General features: G+C 43.8%; 1 protein-coding gene across 8 annotated transcripts in view; it reads left to right on the forward strand.

Annotated features, from left to right (window-relative positions):
• Positions 1–24,396, forward strand: part of LOC147640627 (putative serine/threonine protein kinase IREH1) — a 60,783-nt gene that overhangs the window by 24,952 nt on the left and 11,435 nt on the right. For 7 of the 8 annotated variants that reach the window (XM_086813677.1, XM_086813637.1, XM_086813628.1 and 4 more), the window contains 5 exons: positions 4,375–4,515; positions 4,663–4,755; positions 6,891–7,095; positions 7,223–7,308; positions 18,008–18,096. In XM_086813677.1, coding sequence (XP_086669803.1) covers positions 4,375–4,515; positions 4,663–4,755; positions 6,891–7,095; positions 7,223–7,308; positions 18,008–18,096 — 614 coding nt within the window. The remainder of the gene's footprint in view (positions 1–4,374; positions 4,516–4,662; positions 4,756–6,890; positions 7,096–7,222; positions 7,309–18,007; positions 18,097–24,396) is intronic. The other variant, XM_086813687.1, reaches the window with a different exon arrangement.

Raw genomic sequence — 24,396 nt, forward strand, 5'->3', positions numbered from 1 at the left:
CTAAGTCAACTTCAAGACCAACATTTGGAAGCAGAAAAAGAAGAAGACATTAAAGAATGATGCTACAACGTGGGATTTAGGATTTAAAGTACGACAGCAAGACAATAGAGGAAACTTTTTCAATATTTCTTAGTGCAAGCTTCACAACAAGCACAAATGGCCTAATAGCGAAGATCTTCAACAGAAGTCTCTTCTTTAGCCAGAGTCTTATTTTAAGTGAGAGAGAATGTCACGATTGTGACTTAAATCTCTCTTAATTATCCTTAATTACTCTTAATCATTGAAGGGACATGAGTGAAGGGTCACAACCGGTCACATAGGTCATCACACCAAAGGACACATCTCTTCAAAGGGACACATCCATTGATCAAAGGGCATATCTCTACATCCAAAGGACATAACTATTCATTCAAGAGTCACACCCTTTCATCAGGGATTTGCCTCTTCATTGGTACCTTTTCAGGCCCTATTTAACAAGGCCTTGTGTCTCAATGCAAACAACACAACTTTCTGCTCTTTGCCTCATGTTTACTCAAGTATTTAAGTATTAAGATATTTTATTCATGTTTAATTAAGCTAAAAGCTTAACAGGACAGGGTTTTGGCATATCTGGTTAACTAGGAATGCCTTCATATTTGATTCAAAAGTTGGTATTACAGCTCATATAGGTCGTATAAAAGGGCTTCTATTGTGGCAAGTCTCTTGCTTGCGGTCAACTCATTTGGTGGAGAATGACACGGCTATATATTGGATGAGGGTACTCCGAGCTACACCTGTGGTTTGGAGTAATTAGTGAGGGAAAGCTAGTACATCACATGGCGGCCATGTGGCCATTTGTAAAGTAATTTTTGGTAATATATCTTCTATTACGAGAGAGAGAGAGAGAGAGAGAGAGAGAGAGAGAGAGAGAGAGAGAACTCAGCCCTTCTTAGTTGCACAGAGAGAGTTTTACAGGAGCTTGGTTGGCAAGGTCATGTTGTGCCGCGTGAGACCATTGTATGCCACTTGGGCTATCCTATCGAGGTGGATGTCGCCAACAAATAACTTTTAGATTGGATCTCAGGCCGTATTGGGGATAAGTTTCTGTACTGGAAGTCTCAGGCTTGGCCGTTTCACACCTGGCTGAAAGTGGCATAGGTCATTATGCCAGCTATGCTTTCTTATTTCTTGCCCTTACTTCCTAGGTCTCAAAAGGCTTTGACAGCTCTCACCTAGCCGCTTCGATTCATGTTGTGGAAAAAGAAAGGCAATAATCCAGGGTTGACTTGGGTTTCATGGAAGTATATTACCACCCCGAAGAGATTGGGAGGGGCAGCTCTGTTGGATGTTTGGGTACACCTTCTCGCCCATAGGTGGACTTTACTTCAGGCTATGTGTGTTGATTCCCAGCCATGGATAGACATGACTGTTGCATTTTTGGAGAATGTGGGTATTGTGCATGGGAAGACCCGGATTGTTGCATCTTGGTGGGGTGTTCTAAACGCTTCACAATCTGTGCATGTATCTGCTTCTCCTCTGCTGGATCATTTGGTTAAATCATGGCCGGAGGTGTTACGGCTCACTTCTTGGGGACCTCCAGATTCTCATCGAGATGAAAACTCCCTGCTTGCAGAGGTGTTGGCCATCTCTTGTGTGATTACTTGGCCAGAGAAGAATAATTGTAGACGGCAATTCAATCGTATGGCAAGACTGGGTGTCGTGAGGATGTTTGATACTTTGTTGCCTGGGCGGCTGCGAATGTTATCATTCCGCTCTGCAGCAACAAGTGCAGTCTTTGGGGCGCCTTCCTAGGATGGATTCTTCTCATGCATGGGATGATTGGGTGTTGCGTCGCAAGACCAGGTTGTTGAATGCTTCCGCTAATGTTGTATATCATCTTTTGGTCCAAGAGAAGAGATGGCTTGTAGCAAAAGCTAATAAAGTATGGAATGTTAAGCAACTGCCTCTTGGTGGAAGCGCATCCTATTCTGTGGTTGGCATTCCAAGCTTCCTTTTTAGGGCAAAGTGTTTATTTGGCGAGTCATGGTTGGGGGCCTGCCTTTGGCTACTACCCTTTGGCATCGGAGACTTTCGAATGGCAACTGTTTCTTCTGCCAAACTTGTCCAGAATCTAGTCGGCAAAGGCTTATTTCTGGCCCGGTGGCTTGCCAGATATGGGAGTTCATCTCTTCAGTGTGGAAAATAGTGATTGGACACACTTTGTCACCCAGGCAGTGGGTATTTGGACGTGATCAGCCCGAGGGGAACAATCAGCAACATGAAGTCTTCTTTGTTTTCTTTCGATGGTGGGGTCTTTGGCATAATTGGCTCATGCGAATCGCTTTCATCTTTGATTCACAATTGGGGGTGAAAGGTCATGTCGAGCGCGTTCGTGGTCTATTGCTTTGGCAAGTTTCTTCTTTGATCGATGCACACGTTATTCTTTGAGTGATGCACATGTTATCACCAGGGTGCAAGATGACCCCTGGTTACATGCTCTTTGTACGGTGGGCATGCCTCATGTGGCCTTTTAGTGTGTGCGGTCTGACGGTCTCTATGTACATGTTTGTATAGCTGGTCATGCGACCTTTGCGTTGTATTACATTTTCGTAATCTAATCAACCAACCATTACGAAAAAAAGAAGAGAGATGGCGAGCTGGTGAGAGAAGCGTGCAGGACTCTCAAATGATTTGGATTGATATGTTGAACCTTCACCAAGTACATGCTTTTGTAGGCTTGAAACCTTATCTTTTGATCCATAGAAATCAACACACGCGCGCGCGCGCGCACACGCGCACACACACACACACACACAATTGGTGACACATGGCACACTTATCATATCCAAGCCCCGAATCCCAGGAGTGTAAAATGCGTGAGCACTGCGTACCGTGATAGGGATCAAATGATCTGCAGTTGAGTTGAACTCCACCGGAGAGTAGCCAAGCCCAAGAAAATGGATATCGGTGATTTTGTCCACCTCACCAGTGATGGCTGCTTGGAGCAAACACCGAATCTGTCTGCGTGCGGGTTGGCTCCCTAGGATCTTTGGAACCAGGGAAGAGGCCGCGAGGGAGGCAACTGTAGAAGCCAAGAATTGGAGGACTGCTTTGGAAAAATGGAAAGGGGCGGTGGCCTCGGTCGGGGATGACGGAGCGGCTGCCATGGAGTCCTACTGAAGGGGTAAGCCAGTTCATGCCAAAAGGAAAACTACCTGGGCACATACACCTATGCTGAGAAGACGAAGGAGAAGAGGGGGACAACCGATAGAAGAGAAGGCGAGGGCAGAGAGAAGGACAAGCGGAGGAGGAGTGCTTGAAGTGACGAGACGAAGTGGAGGGCTGTGGACAACGCGAAGGAGAAGGGCGGATGTGTCTACCAAGAAGTCGTACAGGTGGAATGGGGCAGGGGCAGGGGCAGCGAAACAGGGAGGCGGGCAGTGCGACGAGGAGGAATCAGGGTCAGAAAAAAGGGGAAAGAATGGGGGGAGGTTGGGGAGGGGGAGAGAACGAACTGAGACAGGAGAGAGAGAGGGGTGCCAAGGAGAGGAGGGGCAGTGAAGAAGGGGAAGAAGGCAGGAGTGGGCGAGGGTGGCTGGCGCACATGGCGGGAGCAGCAGCTGGAAGGAAGAAGGCTGATGGGCTGAGGCGCTGGTGGCCAAAGGGCAGAGGGGACAGGAATGGGTGGCAGAAGGCAGCGCTGTGAAACAGGGGCAAAGGGTAGAAGCAGAGGCGATGTGAAGGGGAGGAGCACATTTGGCGAGAGGGCAGTAGAGACGGGAGAGGGCCGTGATGGGTGGTGCAGAAAGACAGTGGCGAGGGGCGAAGGGGGAGGTGGAGTGAAGGTGATGGGGGCAGAGGTGGGCAGCGCGAAGCTGCGCCAAGGAGAAGGGGGGCGACGCGCGCGCAGGGGGAGCTTTTTTGAAACGGTGTGTTTCAGCCATTTATGTCTGCTGTTTTGGCCATTTTCATGACAACAATTGGTGTTTGCCTTCCACACTCTCCATTTGAGGTGTGTAGGTCAGATGACTTACATTTTTCAATCTCTTTTCTCACACACCTTTCTTTTTCTCCTCTCTTACCTCTTCCATTTCCTCCTAAATCCCAGCGCCCCCCCCCCCTCCTTTCTTTCTCTCTCTCTACTTCTCCTTTCTTTCTCCCCTGTTTGTACCTCCCTTGCTGATGTGGTATTTCTCATTCTTCCCGTTCCCGTTCCCGTTCCCCATAACTATCATTTGCACAAGCTCACCACAAGTGTGCAATGTCAATGGGTTTTATGTTGATAGAAAGCTTTCAAGAGAAACAAAGCAAGTTCTTGAGACTTAAAAGGACAGTTATTGTATTTCCTATCCTGCTATATTAACTGTTCCTGTTTTGAAATTCTGATTGATGTAGGTTAGGTTTTTCTACTCATTCACTTGTAGAGATAATCTTTATCTGGTCATGGAGTATCTTAATGGAGGCGATCTTTACTCGTTGCTGAGACACATGGGCTGTCTTGACGAGCATATGGCTCGACTGTATATAGCAGAACTAGTAAGGGTGCTATGTTTAAACATCATGCATGTTTTGCTTTTATGAGGCATGCAAGTAAATTATTGTTCTTCTAAGAAATCTGTAAGCTTGTTGGTTTAAGCATTTATAGTTTTTGTTCACCTATGCATGCCCCTTATGTCCCTTCAGGTTTTAGCCCTGGAGTATCTGCATTCTTTGGGGGTTGTACATCGAGATCTTAAGCCGGATAACATTCTCATTGCCCATGATGGGCACATAAAGGTACATTTTTGTTCGGATTTTTTTGTCTGCCTGAAATTTATAAATCCCCCTCCGCAACAAAAGTAAAAAGAAAAAACAAAAAAAGAAGGAAAAAAGAAAAAGGAAATGGAAAAAACACCCAAGCTCAAGCTGTCTACATTCTATTTACAACAAAAAATGTTATCATATGACACCAAATTGGGGCAGCTGCAACCCTTTGGACCATTTCTCAAATCAGTGGACAGGTCCAGAGAAGCATTCCTCAAGTCAAGGATATGCCCCGGTTTGAACACATGGGTCCATATGTGTCTCTAGCCTGTCCATATGTGTCTCTAGCCTTTCTGCAAATTTACTGGACCGTCACAAAGTTTCATGAATCATCAGGTTCAATAAGCCTTGTTCAGTGTCCAAACTGCGGTGTCAGGCATGGCCCAGGCTGTTCCACATGAAGAAGGCCTTATAAAAATACACTAGCCAAAAGAGCATAGGATGGTGAGGGTAGAACATTGATCTGACACTTGCCTGGATGTGCATTAAGAGGTAAACGTACATATGTGGATTTATAACGAGCTTAGTAGCTTTGAGTTTTGTTTCTTGTCTGTACCTTTCTGATTGTCCCCAACTGTTCCCAATTTTGAATAGAATTTTCAACATTTATACTGTGTAACTTTTGCATTTATATAAATTTGTATGTTTTTGATTGAGTTAACCCACTTGGATTCATAGAGGCTTCCTTGGTCCATAGTCTAGGCACCTCAAACATAATAATGGATTCAATGCTCTGTAGAATCATGCAATGATGAACAAGAGGGCAGTGCATGGAAGAGAGTAGGCAAACCATTGGAAGTTGTGCACTATGCAGATCCAGTGGGTCACATGAAGTTTAAAATGAGAAGTGCATGCCAAAGACAACTCATATGTCCCAAAGCATTCAACGCAACCCTCTCATCCCTCAAACCTGCCGACGCCCTTTCTCTGTATAGTACATGGTTTACTGATAGGAGCAAAGGATACAAAGGACTACATTTGTTTCTTCTGCGGCTCCTCTATTCCCTTCAAGCGGTTATGTAGATAACAGCTGCCACACCACATCATGCTTGATTTATAGAGAGGCACTTGGCCAGATGATACATGGCTACTCTGATAAGGGACTACTACTTCATGCATGGAATCACTAGGTCCTCTATTGATGCCATACAGTGTTTGTGTTGGCTTTGACTAGCTAGTTGTTTTTAAATGAAATTCAGCATAATTTCTTAATTTGGGTATCGCCAGAGTTTCATAGCTCTCGTGGCGTTTTTTATTTGTAGGATGTTGGATGCAATGGTTTTCTTTCTTTCTTTCTGTACTACATCTCAAACACTTTGCATGCCCTTGACCTTGTGCTCTGTAAGCCCTGTGATGCAGATGAGAATATTCTTAACCTTCTCTAGGTATGTACACAATCGGAGATGGAAGGCTTATTAGCCCAAGAATGACACGAGCATCACAGTGTCTTGTATAAATCTGCATTCATTCAGTAATATGGCCATGGCAATAAAGTTTCCCATACATTGTTGTGCAGTGTGTACTATACAAGGTAGTCCAAGAAGTCACTTGCCAAAAGTGGCAAGGAGATGCAAAACCTCTTGCTATTCTTGCCCAAGTTTTAGGTTTCATGGTGAGTGATGGCTTGTGAGGAGGCTCAACTTCAACAAGGTTCACAACCTCACCATGTTCTGATAACCATGCCACAGTCCATAGGACCATTGCTTTACCAAGGTGACCTTCTAGTTAGGACCATAAAAGGTTCTTAGACATTGAAGTGCTGATGCTATGCTCTCAGCTGTACAAGAGAGAAGTACTAACATTATCTACACATCCTGTTTGTCGGCAGGCTCTTGCCCAGACTGGTTAGCTCATATTTCACCCTATCCAAGAGTTTGTGAGTTCGAATCCAGACACCTTTTGAAAAAAAAAACAGAAGAAAAATGCATGTTTGTATGCATGCATGTGTCTATGCTTGCGCTGTAAATATGTGGCCAGGTCGCCAACCAGTAGGTTAAGTTGAGCAATCTTGATCTCTTCCATCTAAGAGGACTTGCTTTTGTAGCTTTTTAAGGTGATTGGCTGGCTTGTTTTTAGACCTTGTAACAGAATGAATGGAATTTGGACAGTTGACAGATTTTGGACTTTCAAAAGTGGGTCTCATCAACAGTACAGATGACTTGTCTGGTCCTGCAAATGGTGCTGTGTTGATGGAGGAAAGCATGTTCGAGAACTGTGGGGAACATATCTTGCAGAGAGAATGCCGTAAAGAACGGTCTGCTGTAGGGACACCTGACTATCTGGCACCTGAAATTCTTCTAGGGACTGAGCATGGTATGGTGCAGAAATATATCCCATTTAGATCTATAAATAATTTGTCTAATTACAATTCTTACTTAAATATTATGGGAGCACATTATTCATATATCTTACTTTTGAGGCTTGTATGTCATTGTAACAGGTTACACTGCTGATTGGTGGTCAGTTGGTGTGATCCTTTTTGAATGTATGATGGGTGTACCGCCTTTCAATGCAGAGCATCCCCAGGTGGGAAGATTTTGTGAAAATTGAAGCATAGAATTCTTATCAAGATGGAATTGAGTTTCTCAGAGCTTAATTAGGGCTTTACTTTCACCTTGATTCTCTTAGCAACCATGGTTGTGACAATAACTTGTCTTACTCCTTCAGTAACCCTTAGGGCCAGCCTCGTTGTGCTTAAAGCCATTCTGATGCCTTGTGCATTTTGATTGATGTCCTTGTGAAAGACTGGAGGCAGTGCTTTTAGACTATTTTTTTTTTCAAAGTTTTCACCCTTGTTTTGGAAAGGCTGTGTGCGTGGCAGCTACAAGATTGGCTGATCTGTGCCCATATAGACGACTGCTGCATTGCTGTTGGACTTTGATATTCTGTAGTGTTAGTGCCCAACCTTGCAAAGTAGCGGTAATCATTCTTACGGTTAGAGCCCATGTGGAAAGGAAATGATCTCATGTTGTTCACAGCTGTTAAAGCACACCCTATACGTTCAATTGCAGTCCATTGCACCAGGGCCCAGTGCTCATCCGTGACCTTGTCAACTGCTGAAGAACTGCTGTCACTTAGCCTGTAACGGCGCGTGGGAGCTTAGCTGGATGCGGAGCCTGAATGCTGGAGTGCAGACGGTGAGTGCATCCGGGGTCTAGGGGTGGGGGCGCCCAAGTCGGAGCACTTGGGCTGTTGGGCAGGCTTATGGGCGGGCCGGCCCACTGGTATCAGAGCCATGGCTATCTACTCCAAGCTTGCGGCTGCGAGGCTGGAAAGCCACCTACGCTTTTGACACTTGATTGGAAGCGCAGCCCTTCGTTCAGGCCAGAGGTTAGAGAGAGAGAGAAAGAAAGAAAGAAAGAAAGATATATTAATGTCTACGAGAGGCCAAAGTCGGCCTATGAGAAAAAAAATAATACAACTGTGTTCTTCTGGTCATCGGAAGAAAAGAAAAAGAAAGAAAAGGAAAAGAAAGAAAAGAAAAAGTGTGCATGTGTCTGGATACAACTGTGAATCATCATGGATCAATGGAGCCCATATACAAACAATATAAAGGGGGGTGGGGATGGGGATGGAGTGCTAAGGCAAGATGCATCTCTATATGCTGAAGGGGTAGCACAAGCATGCTATGCAGATCTATGTCTAACTCCATCCAGTGCCATAAGAGGGATATAAGATATCATACATCGCCGATGCTGAGGCTGTGAGTGGCGTGAACATGTACCTTGAGTTTGAATGAAAGAGAGCTAGCCTCTCCCCATCTGGTGTCTCATCCGGATAGCTGCTATCTCTTGGTGACAAAGTCAGGGTGCTCTGTGTCCAGTCTGTCTAGGTCTCCTCCTGGCTCTCAATTCCTCTGCTCTCTGTGCGGTCACCCCACGTGGTACATCAGCTGGCACTGGCATAGCTCTCTGGAAGAAATCTGTGAGCTGGGACTGTCTCCCACCCCTAGTGGGAGCGGGTGTGTGGAGGAGTCTCTCTCAAGAACTATGAAGCTCTAGTAGTAGTCTGCCAAGCTGTCGCTGGTCCAAGGCCTCCATCAACTGATGCAGTGAAGAGTGCTCCTCAAACAATCCTGCATATCCATCTCTGACCCCCTGGTGGGCTCTACATCTACATACAAAGTGATCCTCAGTCTCCACCTCCTCGCGGCACAATCTGCATATCCGCTCGGCTTTGGGAACCCGTGCCGCTCTCCCACCCTCTAGATGTGATGAGACTCGTAGCTGTCCAATAGCAACGTGAGAGCTGTGTGGCATGTATACATCCATATACCGCGGTCGCTGTATAAACCCATCCCCTGAGATACTCATAAAGTGGTCTCTGTAAATACAGCATCTTCGGTGGTAGTGGGCTCTCTGGTGCTGTCCATGTCTCCTGTATGTAGCGCTGCCATATGTCCTGTCTCATCACTCTGTTCCTCTCATTGAGAGAGAGGTAACCCCGTGGAGCAGACTGATCATACTGAAAAGGTGGCAACCGCTCAATGTCTATCCCATGATGTGAGAACCACTGTAGCATCTGTGCATACCAAGATCCAGTGTGTCCAGCCTTGGCCAGCTGTCTGGATGCCTCAAAAGCTCGGCGGGATAATCTCTCCGTGGGCATCTCCCTCATCCTGTATATAAAGGAGATCGTCTGGAACAATGCCTCCACTGCCATAGGTGGTGCATCAAACTCAGCTCGAACAATGTTGTGCGGGACGGATGGTTTGCTGCGTATCATCCTCGAGAGCATCAAGATCTGTGGTCTCTCCAACTGTACCCATGTGGAGGCTGCAAGCCCTGGTGCCCAACCGCTACTGCATACATCAAGGCTGGTGTCACTAATGTATCAAAGAGCCACCCCTTTGTGCGGGGTTCCTGAAAATGTGCCTAATGACACTGACGCTCAAGGCCAGCAAGAGCTGCATACCCCCGGGTCACTCTGTCTCAGACTGCCTGAGCCATGGAGAAGCATCCAGCTGAGCTAGTAAATGTGATGCCAAGGTAAACATAAGAGCTCACCACCTTGACCCGCCCTCCTGCTAATGTGAGAGTAGTGTGGCTCCTGACTGCGGGTGAGGTGTGGAAGATCATAACCTTGGTTTTCCCAAGGTTCACTGTGAGACCCTGCTGTGCGCAGAAGTCATCAAGAGCGAGAGAGCGAGAGAGAGAGAGAGAGAGAGAGAGGACGCAAGAGGTCTCAAGCCAGAGCAGCAGAGGCTGTTGGTTTTGCTGAACCCAACGTAAGAAGACCACCGTGGACAGTAGTCAACACCGACTGGCAGTGCACACAACACAGAGCCGACACAGTACACACAGTGGAAGCACAAAGCCCACTAATGGGCATACAGTGGTAGCACAGAGCTAACCAGAAGCAGCATATCTCTGCGCTGAAGATCCAACCAAAGCCCAAGACCCGGCGTAAGGAAGACAACCACGTGGACTGACTCCACAGTAACAGGTGGCTGGACAGATTTCGCCACTCGTGTATGTGATAAGGTCAGCGTGTATGTACTTGTGGGCCAGCGTCACAATGTGTTCCTTGGCTTGTAGCTATCTAAGAGTATTTATTTTTAATTTGCTAAGGTAAAATAAAGCATGTTCCCACCCCAGAGAAGTTCTGGGGATTGGATTTGTCTTGGCGCCATACTGACAAACTACACAAAGGATGTGATGAATGCAAAATTTTAAAACGTATTTGTGTGCGTAGGTCACACATGTTCATTCAGTTTGGTGTCCATTGGTAGTGTGAGTGAATAATGAGCATCTGCAAGCATTCGAGCACGCCAAATTTGATCACTTTAAGCCCATGTATGTGTGGGCCACACGTGGCGTCGGGAGCAGTTCCCTTTTGGCTCTAGAGGGTTATTAGAGCGTTTGACCACAACCAGACTTGCCCGCATGTGGCAAGATTTATTCTTGTCATACAGAGGCCGTATGTCCTTCGATGGTTATTTGACTTGTCCTGCAGGAGACCAGAAGCTTCTACGCTATGCCCCAAACGTTGTCCACATTGGTAGATGATCTCGTAGCCGAGCCCGTGGAGGCTTAGTGGCTTGGCAAAGTCACACCGGAGAGTTTGACAGTGCTTGTATGGTCCTAGATTCAAGAGATGATCTCTTGGATGAGGACCTATGATGGCATAGATCATTATACTTCCGTGTTCGTGTTCACGGACACTCGGAGGATTTCGTGAATGGTCACTAAAAACGGGCTTGGCAGTTTTTATGCACTACAAATTGTTCAAACAAGCCAATTGAAATATTGTTGTTACTCTTTGGTGGGTAACAATTCTGCTTTAAAGCAAACATGGAGTTGCCAAGGAAACATTTTTATAAAGGTGTAGCTCATCGGTAACATCTTCTATAATGGCCAATTTTTTTATATAAGTAGTGGGAGTTGTAATACCTCACCGGCTTTTTATATAAGTGCACACGGACATTAATTTTCATTATTGCACATTTTAATCTCTTTTAGGTTGGTTTTGATTCGATGGGCCGAGGAAATGTGCCTGTTGGGGTCTAGTTTATAAATCTTTTGACCGTATTTGCTCGGATATGTTTTTACGATCACAGGCCGTGTCTCCAAAAAAGTTTATATGTCTCAACTAATTTGCTTAGACAGAGTTTGAGCTAACTTAAAAAAACTACTTGCATTGGTTTAAAATCTCACCATAGTGTGACGAAGACCAATATGTATTATGGGCCCTCTGTTCTTATCGCTAGATGATAAGAAAGTGTATTTGGGTGTTTCACAACCACATGGTTATGCTATTTAACAACCAGAGTGTTGTTAGCTTGGTTTGTAGAGATGCAAGCATTTGTGCGCTATCCGTAGAGACGTGTGCCTTTTGCATGAATCCTAACACACCAGTAGAAGAAAATCTTTGGTTGCAAATATGTATGGTTTGGGTTTTGACCCCATTTATAAAAAGATAAAGAGCGAAAAGCCTTTTTCCCTTTTAACGGGATTCGTAGTAATCCCATGCTCAGAGTCAAGGGAGTTCGTAGAAATCCCGAGCTTGGAATCAATAGACTTTGAGTATGTAAAGCCCTACTATGAAAGATTCTTGTTTGTTGTTCACCACGTTTAAGTTTGAGTATGTAGTTACTCTAGTTACGTGGAATATGGGTACAATCCATCTGTCGATAAATCAGGAGAATATATGACATGGTATGCTATCTGGGGGATTATTAGCTGTGATTTTTCTCATTTTTGCCTTGTAATACCGTAGAATTTGAAATCCAAGTGGTTGGGGTTACAAGTAGCGCAAGGTTTATCGAATTAATTCTATGTGCATACTTCGTAGTGAGTGTTGTAGAATTCTGGGGTGATTTTGAATCTCCTCAATGGTGAACACATGCTATAAAACAAGTTGTTCCTTATACTTTATTTGATGATGTTTTGCATCACACTTGGGTTTTTAAGGATGTGGAATCATTTGATTGAAAGCAAGAAGATTCAATTTTTGTGTCATGGCAGTTAGTGTGATCATTTGACGGTATGGGACGTCAAATGCTCTACGCAAACTCTTGTGACCTTGGTGGTATAGGACACCAACGCAAACACTACAAATGGACTTTCTTGGATTTTGATTTTGTGGTTCGTAGTCACTACATAGATTATGTGTGGACAATCTATGTTCTTTGATTGACCATTGGTGGTTGTCTACTATGTCAAGTAGGATGCTGATCCGGAGTGATCAGATGCATCTCTTGACATGGATATTAGAGTTTTAAGGTTGAACATGATGGTTCAAAGAAAACTCCAGGTTTCGAGCTGATCCGGAGAGATTAGAGACAAATCGCAGTAGACTTTGTGATAATCTAGAGTGATTACACTATGGAGAACTTGATCTTGATGCTAGCATGGAGTGCTCAGCAGTTATCTTGATCATTTGCTATACTCAGGCATTATATTGCTGTATGTGTGCACACTTTCCATCAATCATCGCCTCCCTCATTAGAAAGGTGTGCTAATCCGGAGAGATTAGCTGAGGTTTCTATGAGAAGAAGAGTGAGTGCTGTTCCGGGGTTATGTATTGAGGAGTGCTTAAGTACGTTCACATTTTTTACTAATCTATTAACTACTAAGCAATGACCACTGACTAAAATAATTAAAAAACGGGCCAAAAAAGTGTTGTACATTGAACCTCATATTTGGTATGAAGACCTTATCCGTACGAGGTACGGTACGTATGGAGTGGTACGGAAAGTACTGAAGGTACTCATCGGATGAGTACGGGTACGGAATGCAACTATGCATCGGTTACAATTGGGTAGTATATTGCCACTTACGGGTAGCTACTGCATTGCCACTGTTATTGGAAGGCAACAAAGATTTGTTATACGTCAGACTTCGTATTGGTATTCAACACAAATTGGATGTTGTGTTATTCATGTCAAATCAGTTTCAAAGTATAGAGATTGATTTTGTTTATCTATCAGTGTAAGGTGTGTTGGAGGCATACCTAATTCACATATCGTAGCATATGTATATATAGATTGGGTAAGCGATAAATAATTTCTCATTTATTGCTTTATAGTAAATCATTTCCCATAGTTGAAATGGTCTACGATATCATTTCACCTAGTAGAGGTGTCCAATGAGACCACACTTGTAGAGGTGTGTCTGGATGGTGCTATTAGCTTTTGGATGTGACCATAGATAGCCCATAAACATGTCCATAGAGACATGGTTGGTTGTAGAGACATAGATATGTATTGCCAAGCCAACGAAGTGGTTGTAGGAGTAGACATGTGGATAGGCATGTATCTACTCGTGGGCTAGGAGTAAATCATTTCCCATAGTTGAAATGGTTTACGATATTGTTTCACCTAGTAGAGGTGTCCAATGAGACCACATTTGTAGAGGGGTGTCTGGATGGTGCTATTAGCTTTTGGATGTGACCATAGATAGCCCATAAACATGTCCGTAGAGACATGGTTGGCCGTAGAGACATAGATATGTATTGCCAAGCAACCAAAGTGGTTGCAGGAGTAGACATGTGGATAGGCATGTATTGCAGGCTAGGAGTGTTACTCTCATTGGTGCACGTTACTCTTGATTTTCTAGTAGTGCGTAGACACTATACATCACATAGATGCTGTCTCTGTGGAAATCATCTTCGTTGCAAGATGTGTAATCAATTGAACTTTACCACATTATAGAACAATTTGCTAAAGACTTGTAACAGTTGCGCAAATTTATTGAATTAAAGTCCATGTTGTTTCTAACCACAAGGAAAAACATCTTTGATATCGTAGAACATGCAAAGGAATTCCTTGAATGTCAGAGCACATTCATTAGGAAGTTCTTGAGGATTTGAGAACTTCTAGCGTATATTAAATGCATGATGTTATTCGATGCCTTAGTAGCAATTTGTGTTTTATTGACATCTTTCATAGTTGCAAGTGGCAACTATGGTTTGGTGTTCCAAATGAAACACGAGTGTTGCATGTTTCCTTGGGCGTAGTACCCAAGGAAAATATGTGTTGTGTGTCTTGCTTTCCTTGTTGTAGTACTTAGGGAAGTCACAGGCGTAGATGACCATAAAAGATTACACACAGACACTTGTTTACAACTTTCTGAATTGTTTTCGTGGAGGAAAACTCTTCTTCAGAGTAAACAGGTTGACAAAGTTTTTTCCAACAAAAAAGATGTGAAAACATCTGAGCTCGCTAGGCTCTTTATCAAACATCTCTACAAACTATATGGCCTGTAGTCACACATTCTTGTTCTAATTGCATGATATTATGTGTCCATTGACCATTTGTCCTTTGCAGTCTTGAAATGCATTCCTTTCGTCTTGATGTGTGCAAGCTTTTGAAGAAAGCTTTTGAGGAGCATCTCTTATCCAACAATGGTTTTTGTCGCGATTGGATCTGCCACTTTTCCAACTTTCTTTGATCATTTCTTTCTAGCTCGTGCTTAGCATAATGCATTCTTTCTTCTTCTTGAGGGGATAACATACAAATATGGGTGAGCTCTACAAGAACTTACAATTGTCTTTTCAGCCTAGAAATTCTCTCTCTTCCCCTAAGTAACATTTTCCATAATCAGTGATAACTCCTTGCATGCGAACACCAAAACGGTACCAAGCAACATCAATATCCTTGCAAATCTTTGCAACAGTATCACCCACCATATTGTGAAACAGAGGGTGAGTGAGATAGCTATTGTTTATTAAACATAGCCTCTTTACTGGCAATTTCTCATTAGCAATTGGAGTACCAAAATAGAGACCCATCCATAGAGGAGCATGATATGAAAGCTGTAATAAATAATCAACCCACATACGACAGGTAATAGGATCAGAGTGATCATCATTCAAAGACTACTAGCGATCTAGTCTAGCTCGGTATTCAGTAAACACATTATGATGGAATGTAAAGCCTTTCTTGTTTGCACATGTTTCTTTCCACATATCCATCACATTTGGTTGATATCATTGCATTTTTCCATGACATCTTTTTAGCTCCAATCATATGCGGGACACCTTTGGTGTTGTCATGTGGCGAGTTGTTAATAAAAATGCATTTGCCAACCATGGATATTGTAATAGTTTCTGTCAGAGTCTAGCACTTCGTGTTGAAATTGATGGAGCATAAACCGATCCACATTCATAAACCATTCCATTCACTAGGCACTGTACAACGATAAGACGACCATCTGGATCATTGTAAGCTACCATTGGCTGTAATTCATGTCTCACAAGCATACAAACTTCAGAAAAAGTATGGTTTCCAGCATTATATATATCATAACCATGGAAAAAATCGGTTTGCCCAGGTAGATCACGCTGATTATGTGTGTGCAAATACACTATATCCGGTTTCATTCTATATACATAATCCCAAACTAGTCTCCAAGTTCTTGGATTATTCAAACCTTGTACATTATATGACATGCATTTTATTGTGACATTGATTATAATGATGAAGGGAGTAGATATATGAGCCTGTCAAGTGCAGGCCATATCAATAGCATCTTGCAAATCTTAGAATTTCAGCATTCCTCCTTTAACCACTTGAGCCCAAAAACCTTCCCCCTCGGCTCTACCCTGAGGTGTTGTGGATTTTGTCTGTGTGCGAGATTGCAATGGTCGAGGTTTAACAGTGACTACTGTACGCGCATTTGAAGTTTGTCATCCATCTACATCTGGCACATTTTTATCCTTGTTTAGAGAGGATTTTTGAGTTGGCTTAGGTCGTTCAATTGTTGTACAGTTTTGCCTCAAGTGTCTACACCTACCTATGCTTACAGTCGAACTTGACAGAGGATTAGACATCCTATTGGGAGGAGGCTTTTGGGTAATGGTTTTTGATAGAACAATTGGAGGCGGAGGTGCTTGCATTTTCAAGGTTGGACATTTGGTGGCCAAGTGTCCAAACTTGTGACATGTGAAGCATGCTCACCCGATTTCAGCTCAAAATATTTTTTACCTATATGCACCTTCTCTATTTCCTAACTTATAGAATCCGGGGTGGGTTTATCAATGTCCCATAGTATGCAAAATCTATTACGGCTTCCCGTTATAGGTGGGGGCCATATCATTGCACCCAATTCTTTGGCCAGAATTGGCAAAGTATCACTAAAAACTATTGGAAAGTCCATCACTTCTACCCATACATGGTATTGATGCTTAGCCAATGCCTGATAATTCTTGGTGGGAGTCCAAGGAAGCACATGAACCATCTACTCGCCATAAAATAAAGGGTATTTTTCCAACAACTCTTGTTTATGCATCATGTCAAATATAACACAACCTCAAAAACCTATGGCATTATATACACACCCTCAACAAAGCAACCTCCCAACAGATTTTTCAGCCATGGAGCCATATCATTTGCAGAGGGCATTCTGCCACCAGGAAAGAAAAGTATGACCGTTCCCTCTGAAAATTTCTTGACCTTGGGCAAAATCATTTGCATGGGAATTTTGCATTTTAAAGTGGCTTTAGGCTTATTCCACGCAGCTTGATTCGGCTGAAAGCCCTTATGCAAAACATCAAATTCTCTTCCGATTTGAAGCATCAAGAGCTTTTTCTGTTCTTCTTGAATAAACATGATTAGGAGGCTCCATGAAACACACAAGCGGAGACACACACACATAGACTTCGCTATGAACAAAATTGGCGAAGGCCAGCAAAAGCAAGAAAACCTGCAGAAGAAGGAGACGGGAAGCTCCAGCAGGCGAGCAAGAACTGACGAGAGCTGAGATAAGAGCAGAAGCAGAAGACGAAATCAAGCTGGCAGCAGCGAAGGCAGGAACTGAAGATGGAAACGGCAACGACGAAGGTTGAAGGCAGGACAACAGGAAGCATCGACTTCAGCGATAGCAACAGCAGCAGCGACAACAACGATAGCAACGGGAGCAGCGAAAACAATGACAGCAACGACTGCTTCACACACGCTCTAGATGTACACACACACACACACACACACACACACACCCCCACCCACCCCCACATCCACACATCCCCCAAAAAAGAAAAAAACCACGCCTAAAGTTTGTGTCCACTACCAGAGGCTCGGTGGCAGGATTTTATGAGCAGGAAGCAGCAAAGTCACCCTCACCTACCAGAAGTGCGTCAAAGTAAAGTATCTCCACTCAATCTGATGTGCAAAGCTTCAAGTAGATACCCCACCAAGTGAGGAATCAAGGGGAAAAGGACAGATGGGGAAAGCATTGGTGCACCCATGGGCCACTACCAAGACAGAAGTTTGACTCCTCAAGATCCATTGGCTATATGTAGCCTAAAGTTGTTAAGTCTTCCCACATTCCATTCAGTGCTAGCACCGATGGGGAAGCCGCTGCTGGTAGGTGCAGACTTCTGGCTACGTTTGCTGATACAAATCATGGAATGAGACGACAAATATTGATGCACCCACTACCAAAACACATGATGTCAAGTCCAGGTGCGATATTCAGATCAGAAACCTCTTTATACACTTTCTTGTAATGCGCAAGTGCTGGGTCTCCCCTACCACCTTACTGAAATGGCCACTGATGCTGGCAAAGGGTCATGGTGCTGCTTTGGGTTTCCTGGAAAACAGATCAGGACAGGACAAAGTGTTTGTTGTCCTTTTCATTGTCACATTGTACACAAGATTTTACGTGTTAAAGTTGCACACGTTTGTTTTAATTTTTTAACTACCCATTTTTTTTTGAGAAGTTATCAAAGTTCACCAGGCCCTCTGTTTTAGCACCTGTTAACCTCTTGCTATATTGGATGACAGATAATTTTTGACAATATACTTAATCGGAAAATACCATGGCCTCGCATTCCAGAGGACATGTCTTATGATGCAAAAGATTTGATTGACAAGTAAGCTGTTTTTTTTTGCTTCCATGTTGAAATAATGTGCTTGGGGATTTGTTCTTTTAATTATTACGTGAATGAGATGCCTGCATTTCTTGCATGCACTCTCCCTTGCTGACAAAAATGGCTCATTTTCCAACCAATAAGGACTCCAGCATGCACAACTATTGTGGGCTAGCAATGGGTATTGTTATTTACTTGGATCTGGAGGGCTGTCTTTGGAAGATTGGATACAAGCTTACATATGACTACAGCTGAACATCAACGGATGGATGGTCAGTGGAGACAGATAATCGAGAAAAGATTCCTGTGTATTTAAATAAGAGAGCCTACGAGCTTACATCTAAGCATGGCTGAACATGCACTAATGGACGGTTAAGTGGAGAGAGAGAACTGAGAAAAGATTTCTTTATAAGTACTAGAGAGGGTTTTCTATGTGAGTTTCAAAATTCTGCAGCAATATGAAGAAGACGTACTTGTGAAACTTTAGATTCAATTCTATCAAAGTATGAGGGAGAGTACATATGAGGGGGTGGAAGTACGAGCCACAATGAGGACCTGTAATGAATCTGGATCCGAGGTACAAGGCGTGGCAATGGTGAAGAAGAAATAACCAGGGTCCCAGCATCCACCAGTCACCAGCTTGAAAAATGAAGGGAGACAAATCCTTGCATAATGAATATGGCATAGGGATATAATGTACCACTTTCGCACTTGGCCTTCTTGGCCCTTGTGCACCCCCCACTATCCCTCAGCTTCTTGCCTGGTCACAGTCACAGGGCAGTATGCACCTTTTTGCCGTCAAATTTTCTTTTCTTCGGAGTGCTTATCCTCCAGCATTTTATTTATTCTTGGCCTTGATCCTTGGATGCTTGCCTAAGCACGAGGGTCGTAACATTTTCTCCCCTTATCTAAGGTTCATTGTCCTCATGTTGAAATCAAGATAAGCAGCTTTCCGAGTCGCATGTGTCAACCGAAATCCTCTTCATAGAAGTAGGAACTCTTGAAGAGCCCAACCTCTTCTCTTTTCTGTTCAAAATCTTTCTTTTAGCTTGTAATTATCTTGATTTTTCTGTAAACAAGGCACTTCCCAGGGTTCAACTTGAGCAACCATATCCTTTACTTCCGTTTACTCTTACGGACAAATGACATACACATCCCATGCAATATATACCTACAACTTCATAGGGTTCAACTTGAGCATCTATATCCTTTACTTCCGTTACACTTAGGGACAAATGACACACACATCCCCTGCTATGTATACCTACAAGCTACACCCTTCCTTACAGAAGCTTTGCTTTATACCAAGGGCTATCTTTCTATCTTATCAAAAATACATAAAGCAAGAGATTCATAGAAAGCTGATTACACTCATGCCCACCTTGTATAGGTGTAGAGCATTAACTTCTTGCAAAGTTAGGGGCTTTTTCAAATCCAGACTACTTAATCAGTGAAGTACCATGTAAGCTCCATAAAGCAACAGGGCAATGACAAGCTGCTCGCACCTTTGAATTGTTCTTTAGAAATGCTACAGTCTCATGAGGGTTGCCTCACCCCTAAATGCCTACGAGGCTTGAGGAGCTCAAAGTCACTGTTGGCTTGGTACATGCTCAAGGCAAGCACATGACAATTTGGGCAGATCTGAGGGGACAGGGCTTGCGCAAGGAAGAGGAAGAAGGGAGAGTAGTGGCAGGTGAAGAAAGAGGGGGAGGTGGAAAGCAGGGTGGAAAGTCAGAGGTGGAGGAGGGGCTGCGGTGGAGGGGAGAAGTATGATGGGAGGAAGAGGTGCAGTTGTGTGCAGGCCAGTAGCCTTGGACGCAAACAATTTCAGGGGAATAAGTATTAGATGTCTCAATGGCAACTCTTGAAGAAGGTTACGTGAGGTGGGAATTTCTGGACATTACATGGGGAGGGGAGAAGTACGATTGGAGGAAGAGGTCGAGTTGTGCAGTAGGCCAGTAGGCCAGTAGGCCTTGGATGCAAACAATTTCAGGGGAATAAGTATTAGATGTCCCAATGGCAGCTCTCGATGACAGTTATGGGAGTTGGGGGACTTGCTGGACATTACTTTACATATTACACCGCCCTTCTCTCTCTCTTTTTCCCCTTTTTTTTTTGGAAAGCAGTGCACCATTTCTGCAAATGCCTCCTCATTTGTGTTCGGTTTGGATTAATCCTAATGTGCAGGAAATGGGGGCGGAAAAGAGAGAGAGAGAGAGAGAGAGAGAGAGATTAACGTCTGCGAAAGGCCAAAGTGGCCTATGAGACCAAAACATAGCACACAGCTGATGGTGTCTTATCAAAAATAAGACAAAAAGGACTAAAAAAGTCCTAAATCCTAAACAGCTATGAAAGGAAAATACTCCTACTGAGGTACAACAAATGTGTATAATATCTTCAACTAGAGAGAGAGAGAGAGAGAGAGAGAGAGAGAGAGAGAGAGAGGGATATATATTAACGTCTTGAGAGAAACGGTGTACAATGTGTCCATGGAATCACACCATGGGAAAAAAAAGACAACATAACAAAAACAGCTAACACTAATCTTGTAACTATTTGGTCCTCTATGCTCTTTTCACATGATAGAACTCATGCCCGGACATATGGACAGGATGATGGACACTTGGAAACAGGGTTCCTAAGGTTGGAATTGGAAAAAGCACTCGTTTGGATAAAAAACAGGAAAAAGCAAAAGTCAAGTTTTGTTGACCAAAAAGCTGAGGATACCGTTGGAAAGAGCTCGTCGAACTGAGTCAAAAAGCTATAAATCGCTTTTTCAAAAAGCAGCTACAAGGCCAAAAAGCAAGGCCCTAAAGTTGTAAAAGTATAAATCAAGGACTTTGACTATTTTTAAAGCAAAAGCACGGGAATAAAAAAAAAGCTAAAGAATAAAACAAAAGCATGGTAAAAGCAGGTATCCTCTCAAGTATTTAAAGAACCATGCATCCTCTTGGTGGATCATAGAAGTATTCGTGGAGGTTTTTGAAGAAGATTCTAAAAAGAAACGTTATCATCACCACCTCTCCTTTTTGACCATCTAACTCTACCTTCTTCACCGGCAACCACCTCCACGACATACTATAGCGCCCTCCTCAGTGGCTAGTCTTTCACCAGCGCCGCCACCATCTTTGCCTGTTGCTGTGTGCCACCTGCATCTCTAGCGCCAGCCGCTTTTGCCTTGTGCAACCAGCATAACCAGCTGTCACCAGGAGGTGAAACTTTTTGCAGTTGTTTTCCTTATTTACATTTCTTTGTAAATATATATTTTTCTTTTCTTTCTCTTTGGTTGCTGTTGTTTTCCCCCGGGATCTCTTGGAAGGGCTTGGGCCATTGCAATGTCAGAATGGGTCAGCCAATGGGACTTTGGATCAGTGGTTGGCTAAGCCTGAGAACTGCACTCAAAGATGAATGACAGTGTCCAGGACATGGCCACTGAATGAGGGCATAGGCCGGTTTACACTAGTAAGTGGCTGCCACCGAAATGTGAATGTATCTTGAATTCTAAGCAAATTCTGAAGTGACCGTAGTGGTCAAAGATGGTCAGGAGACCAAAAGGAATGCAGATGACATCATCCCTAAAATCTAGGGAACTGCTATTTTGGGCAGTGTCGGAATTGAAAAGTGTTCGCGTCAGTTTGTGCAGAATGTCAAGGAGACCAAAAGCTGGCAAAGGACTATTGTGAATGTGTGAACCAGTCAGGAGATTTTTAGCTTGGAAGATTGCATGTGGAAAAGGCTTAAAAATGTGCCAAGTGTCAAATTTATGTGCATTTTCCACACTAGGAAGGGGGGAGCGTGGGATTTTGGGCTGAAGGAGGCTCATTTGCAGCCATTATGGTGGATTGTTGCAGGAAAAGAGCTATGGTAGTGCACTCCCTTGCCCTGCAACTCATGTATTGAGGGTTGAGCACTGTTTAGGTGCTGTTTTTGGGCTGTTATGTTGCCCGGTTGATGCCAGAATGCAGTAGGACTTTGTTAAAGTCTTCCAGGACAGTACAAGGGTTAATCTGGGCTGAAAACAGAGCTGAAAACAGGTCTGTGCATAAAATTACAGCAAGCTGAATTGTGATGTTTTGGACTCCATTGGGTAGTTTGATGCCTATGGAACTGAACCTGTCAGTTGGGACTCATTCTGAGATGTTATGGAACAGTTTTAGTGCAGTTATGTTGGCAAATTTCTCCCAAAATTTGTGAAACTCAGCTGGTGCAAGTAGAGTGCTCTGTTGCACTCGTGCTTTGTATTTTCCAACTTTTTAACAATAAAGAAATACCGTAAGGGGCGCCGGACTTCGGGGCCAATGTGCTGTTGAGCGAGGGAGCGAGGATTCTGTGATTGTGTGTCTGAGTAAGTCCAGGTTATTTGTGAATGAATTACCGCTTTATGTGTCCATAGACCGGTTCCAGGGTTCCATTGTCGGGATAGGGTCCTCTTTTCTGCAAGAGCCCGGACACGGATTGGATTGGGTGAACAAGAGACACACACAGAGAGGTACAACTGATTACAGGTGAGAAAGATTACGAGATCTTTCTTTGTATATAGGATTCCTTTGAGGGCTGAGTAGACAGCATGGCAGATAAGGGAAAAGGAAAGCTCCCGGCAGAAGAGAGTTCCTCTTCTACCCGCTGACACCGTAGAGAGATGACAGGTGCCAGGGTGTCATCTGAGCGGACACAGCCATTGTCACAGCCAGCCATGTCAGTAGAAGAACAGGAACAAGAGGAGTTTCATATCATGCCCTTGGAAGCATGTGATGTCCTCTTGGGAATTCCATGGTCTCATAGGAAACATGCAGTGTTGGATGCTTTCAACAGAAAAATCACAATTGTACATAGGGACAAAGACTCATGTTCTGGATGTGAAGCTGAAAGGAGAGTCTGAACCTGAAGTTGTATCTACAAGATATGTGCTATCGCCATGTTTTGCATCCGGAAACATGTATTTGAAAGGCTTGAACCTGCGATGGCATAAATGGTAGTGGGAATTCCTATCATCGCCCCGTGTCATCCGTTGGCAGGAGATACATGCGATGACACTAATCACCTGGGAATCTTGTGATCGTCCTGTGTCATCCGTTTGCATGTGGACTTGCAATCGAGGTCGCTTGCTTCTTTCAAGAGGGGGAGGTGAAACTTTTTGCCGTTGTTTTCCTTATTTACATTTCTTTATAAATATATATTTTTCTTTTCTTTCTCTTTGGTTGCTGTTGTTTCTCCCCGGGATCTCTTGGAAGGGCTTGGGCCATTGCAATGTCAGAATGGGTCAGCCAATGGGACTTTGGACCAGTGGTTGGCTAAGCCTGAGAATTGCACTGAAAGATGAATGACAGTGTCCAGGACATGGCCATTGAATGAGGGCATAGGCCGGTTTACACTAGTAAGTGGCTGTCACCGAAATGTGAATGTATCTTGAATTCTAAGCAAATTCTGAAGTGACCGTAGTGGTCAAAGATGGTCAGGAGACCAGAAGGAATGCAGATGACATCATCCCTAAAATCTAGGGAACTGCTATTTTGGGCAGTGTCGGAATTGAAAAGTGTTCGCGTCAGTTTGTGCAGAATGTCAAGGAGACCAAAAGCTGGCAAAGGACTATTGTGAGAATGTGAACCAGTCAGGAGATTTTTAGCTTGGAAGATTGCATGTGGAAAAGGCTTAAAAATGTGCCAAGTGTCAAATTTATGTGCATTTTCCACACTGGGAAGGGGGAAGCGTGGGATTTTGGGCTGAAGGAGGCTCATTTGCAGCCATTATGGTGGATTGTTGCAGGAAAAGAGCTATGGTAGTGCACTCCCTTGCCCTGAAACTCATGTATTGAGGGTTGAGCTTGCTCCCCACAGTCTCTCTCTCTCTCTCTCTCTCTCTCTCTCTCTCTCTCCCTCTCTCTCTCTCTCACTCTTGCAGACTATGGTAATGCTCTCATCAGATAAAATCAGGTACAGTTGTATGAATTTCATGCTTATATGCAGAGGCTGGTTGCCTCCTTGAACAAGAACCGGTGTAGTTAATTCCTACACCAAAGCAGGGACGGAAGAGGGTAATAACCTCTTCAATACAACGCTGTTTCAGCACTGTTTAGGTGCTGTTTTTGGGCTGTTATGTTGCCCGGTTGATGCCAGAATGTAGTAGGACTTTGTTAAAGTCTTCCAGGACAGTACAAGGGTTAATCTGGGCTGAAAACAGAGCTGAAAACAGGTCTGTGCATAAAATTACAGCAAGCTGAATTGTGATGTTTTGGACTCCATTGGGTAGTTTGATGCCTATGGAATTGAACCTGTCAGTTGGGACTCATTCTGAGATGTTATGGAA

Source organism: Cibotium barometz, chromosome 2 (assembly GCF_041138505.1).
Source record: "Cibotium barometz isolate CiBa-2024 chromosome 2, ASM4113850v1, whole genome shotgun sequence".
NCBI lineage: Eukaryota > Viridiplantae > Streptophyta > Polypodiopsida > Cyatheales > Cibotiaceae > Cibotium > Cibotium barometz.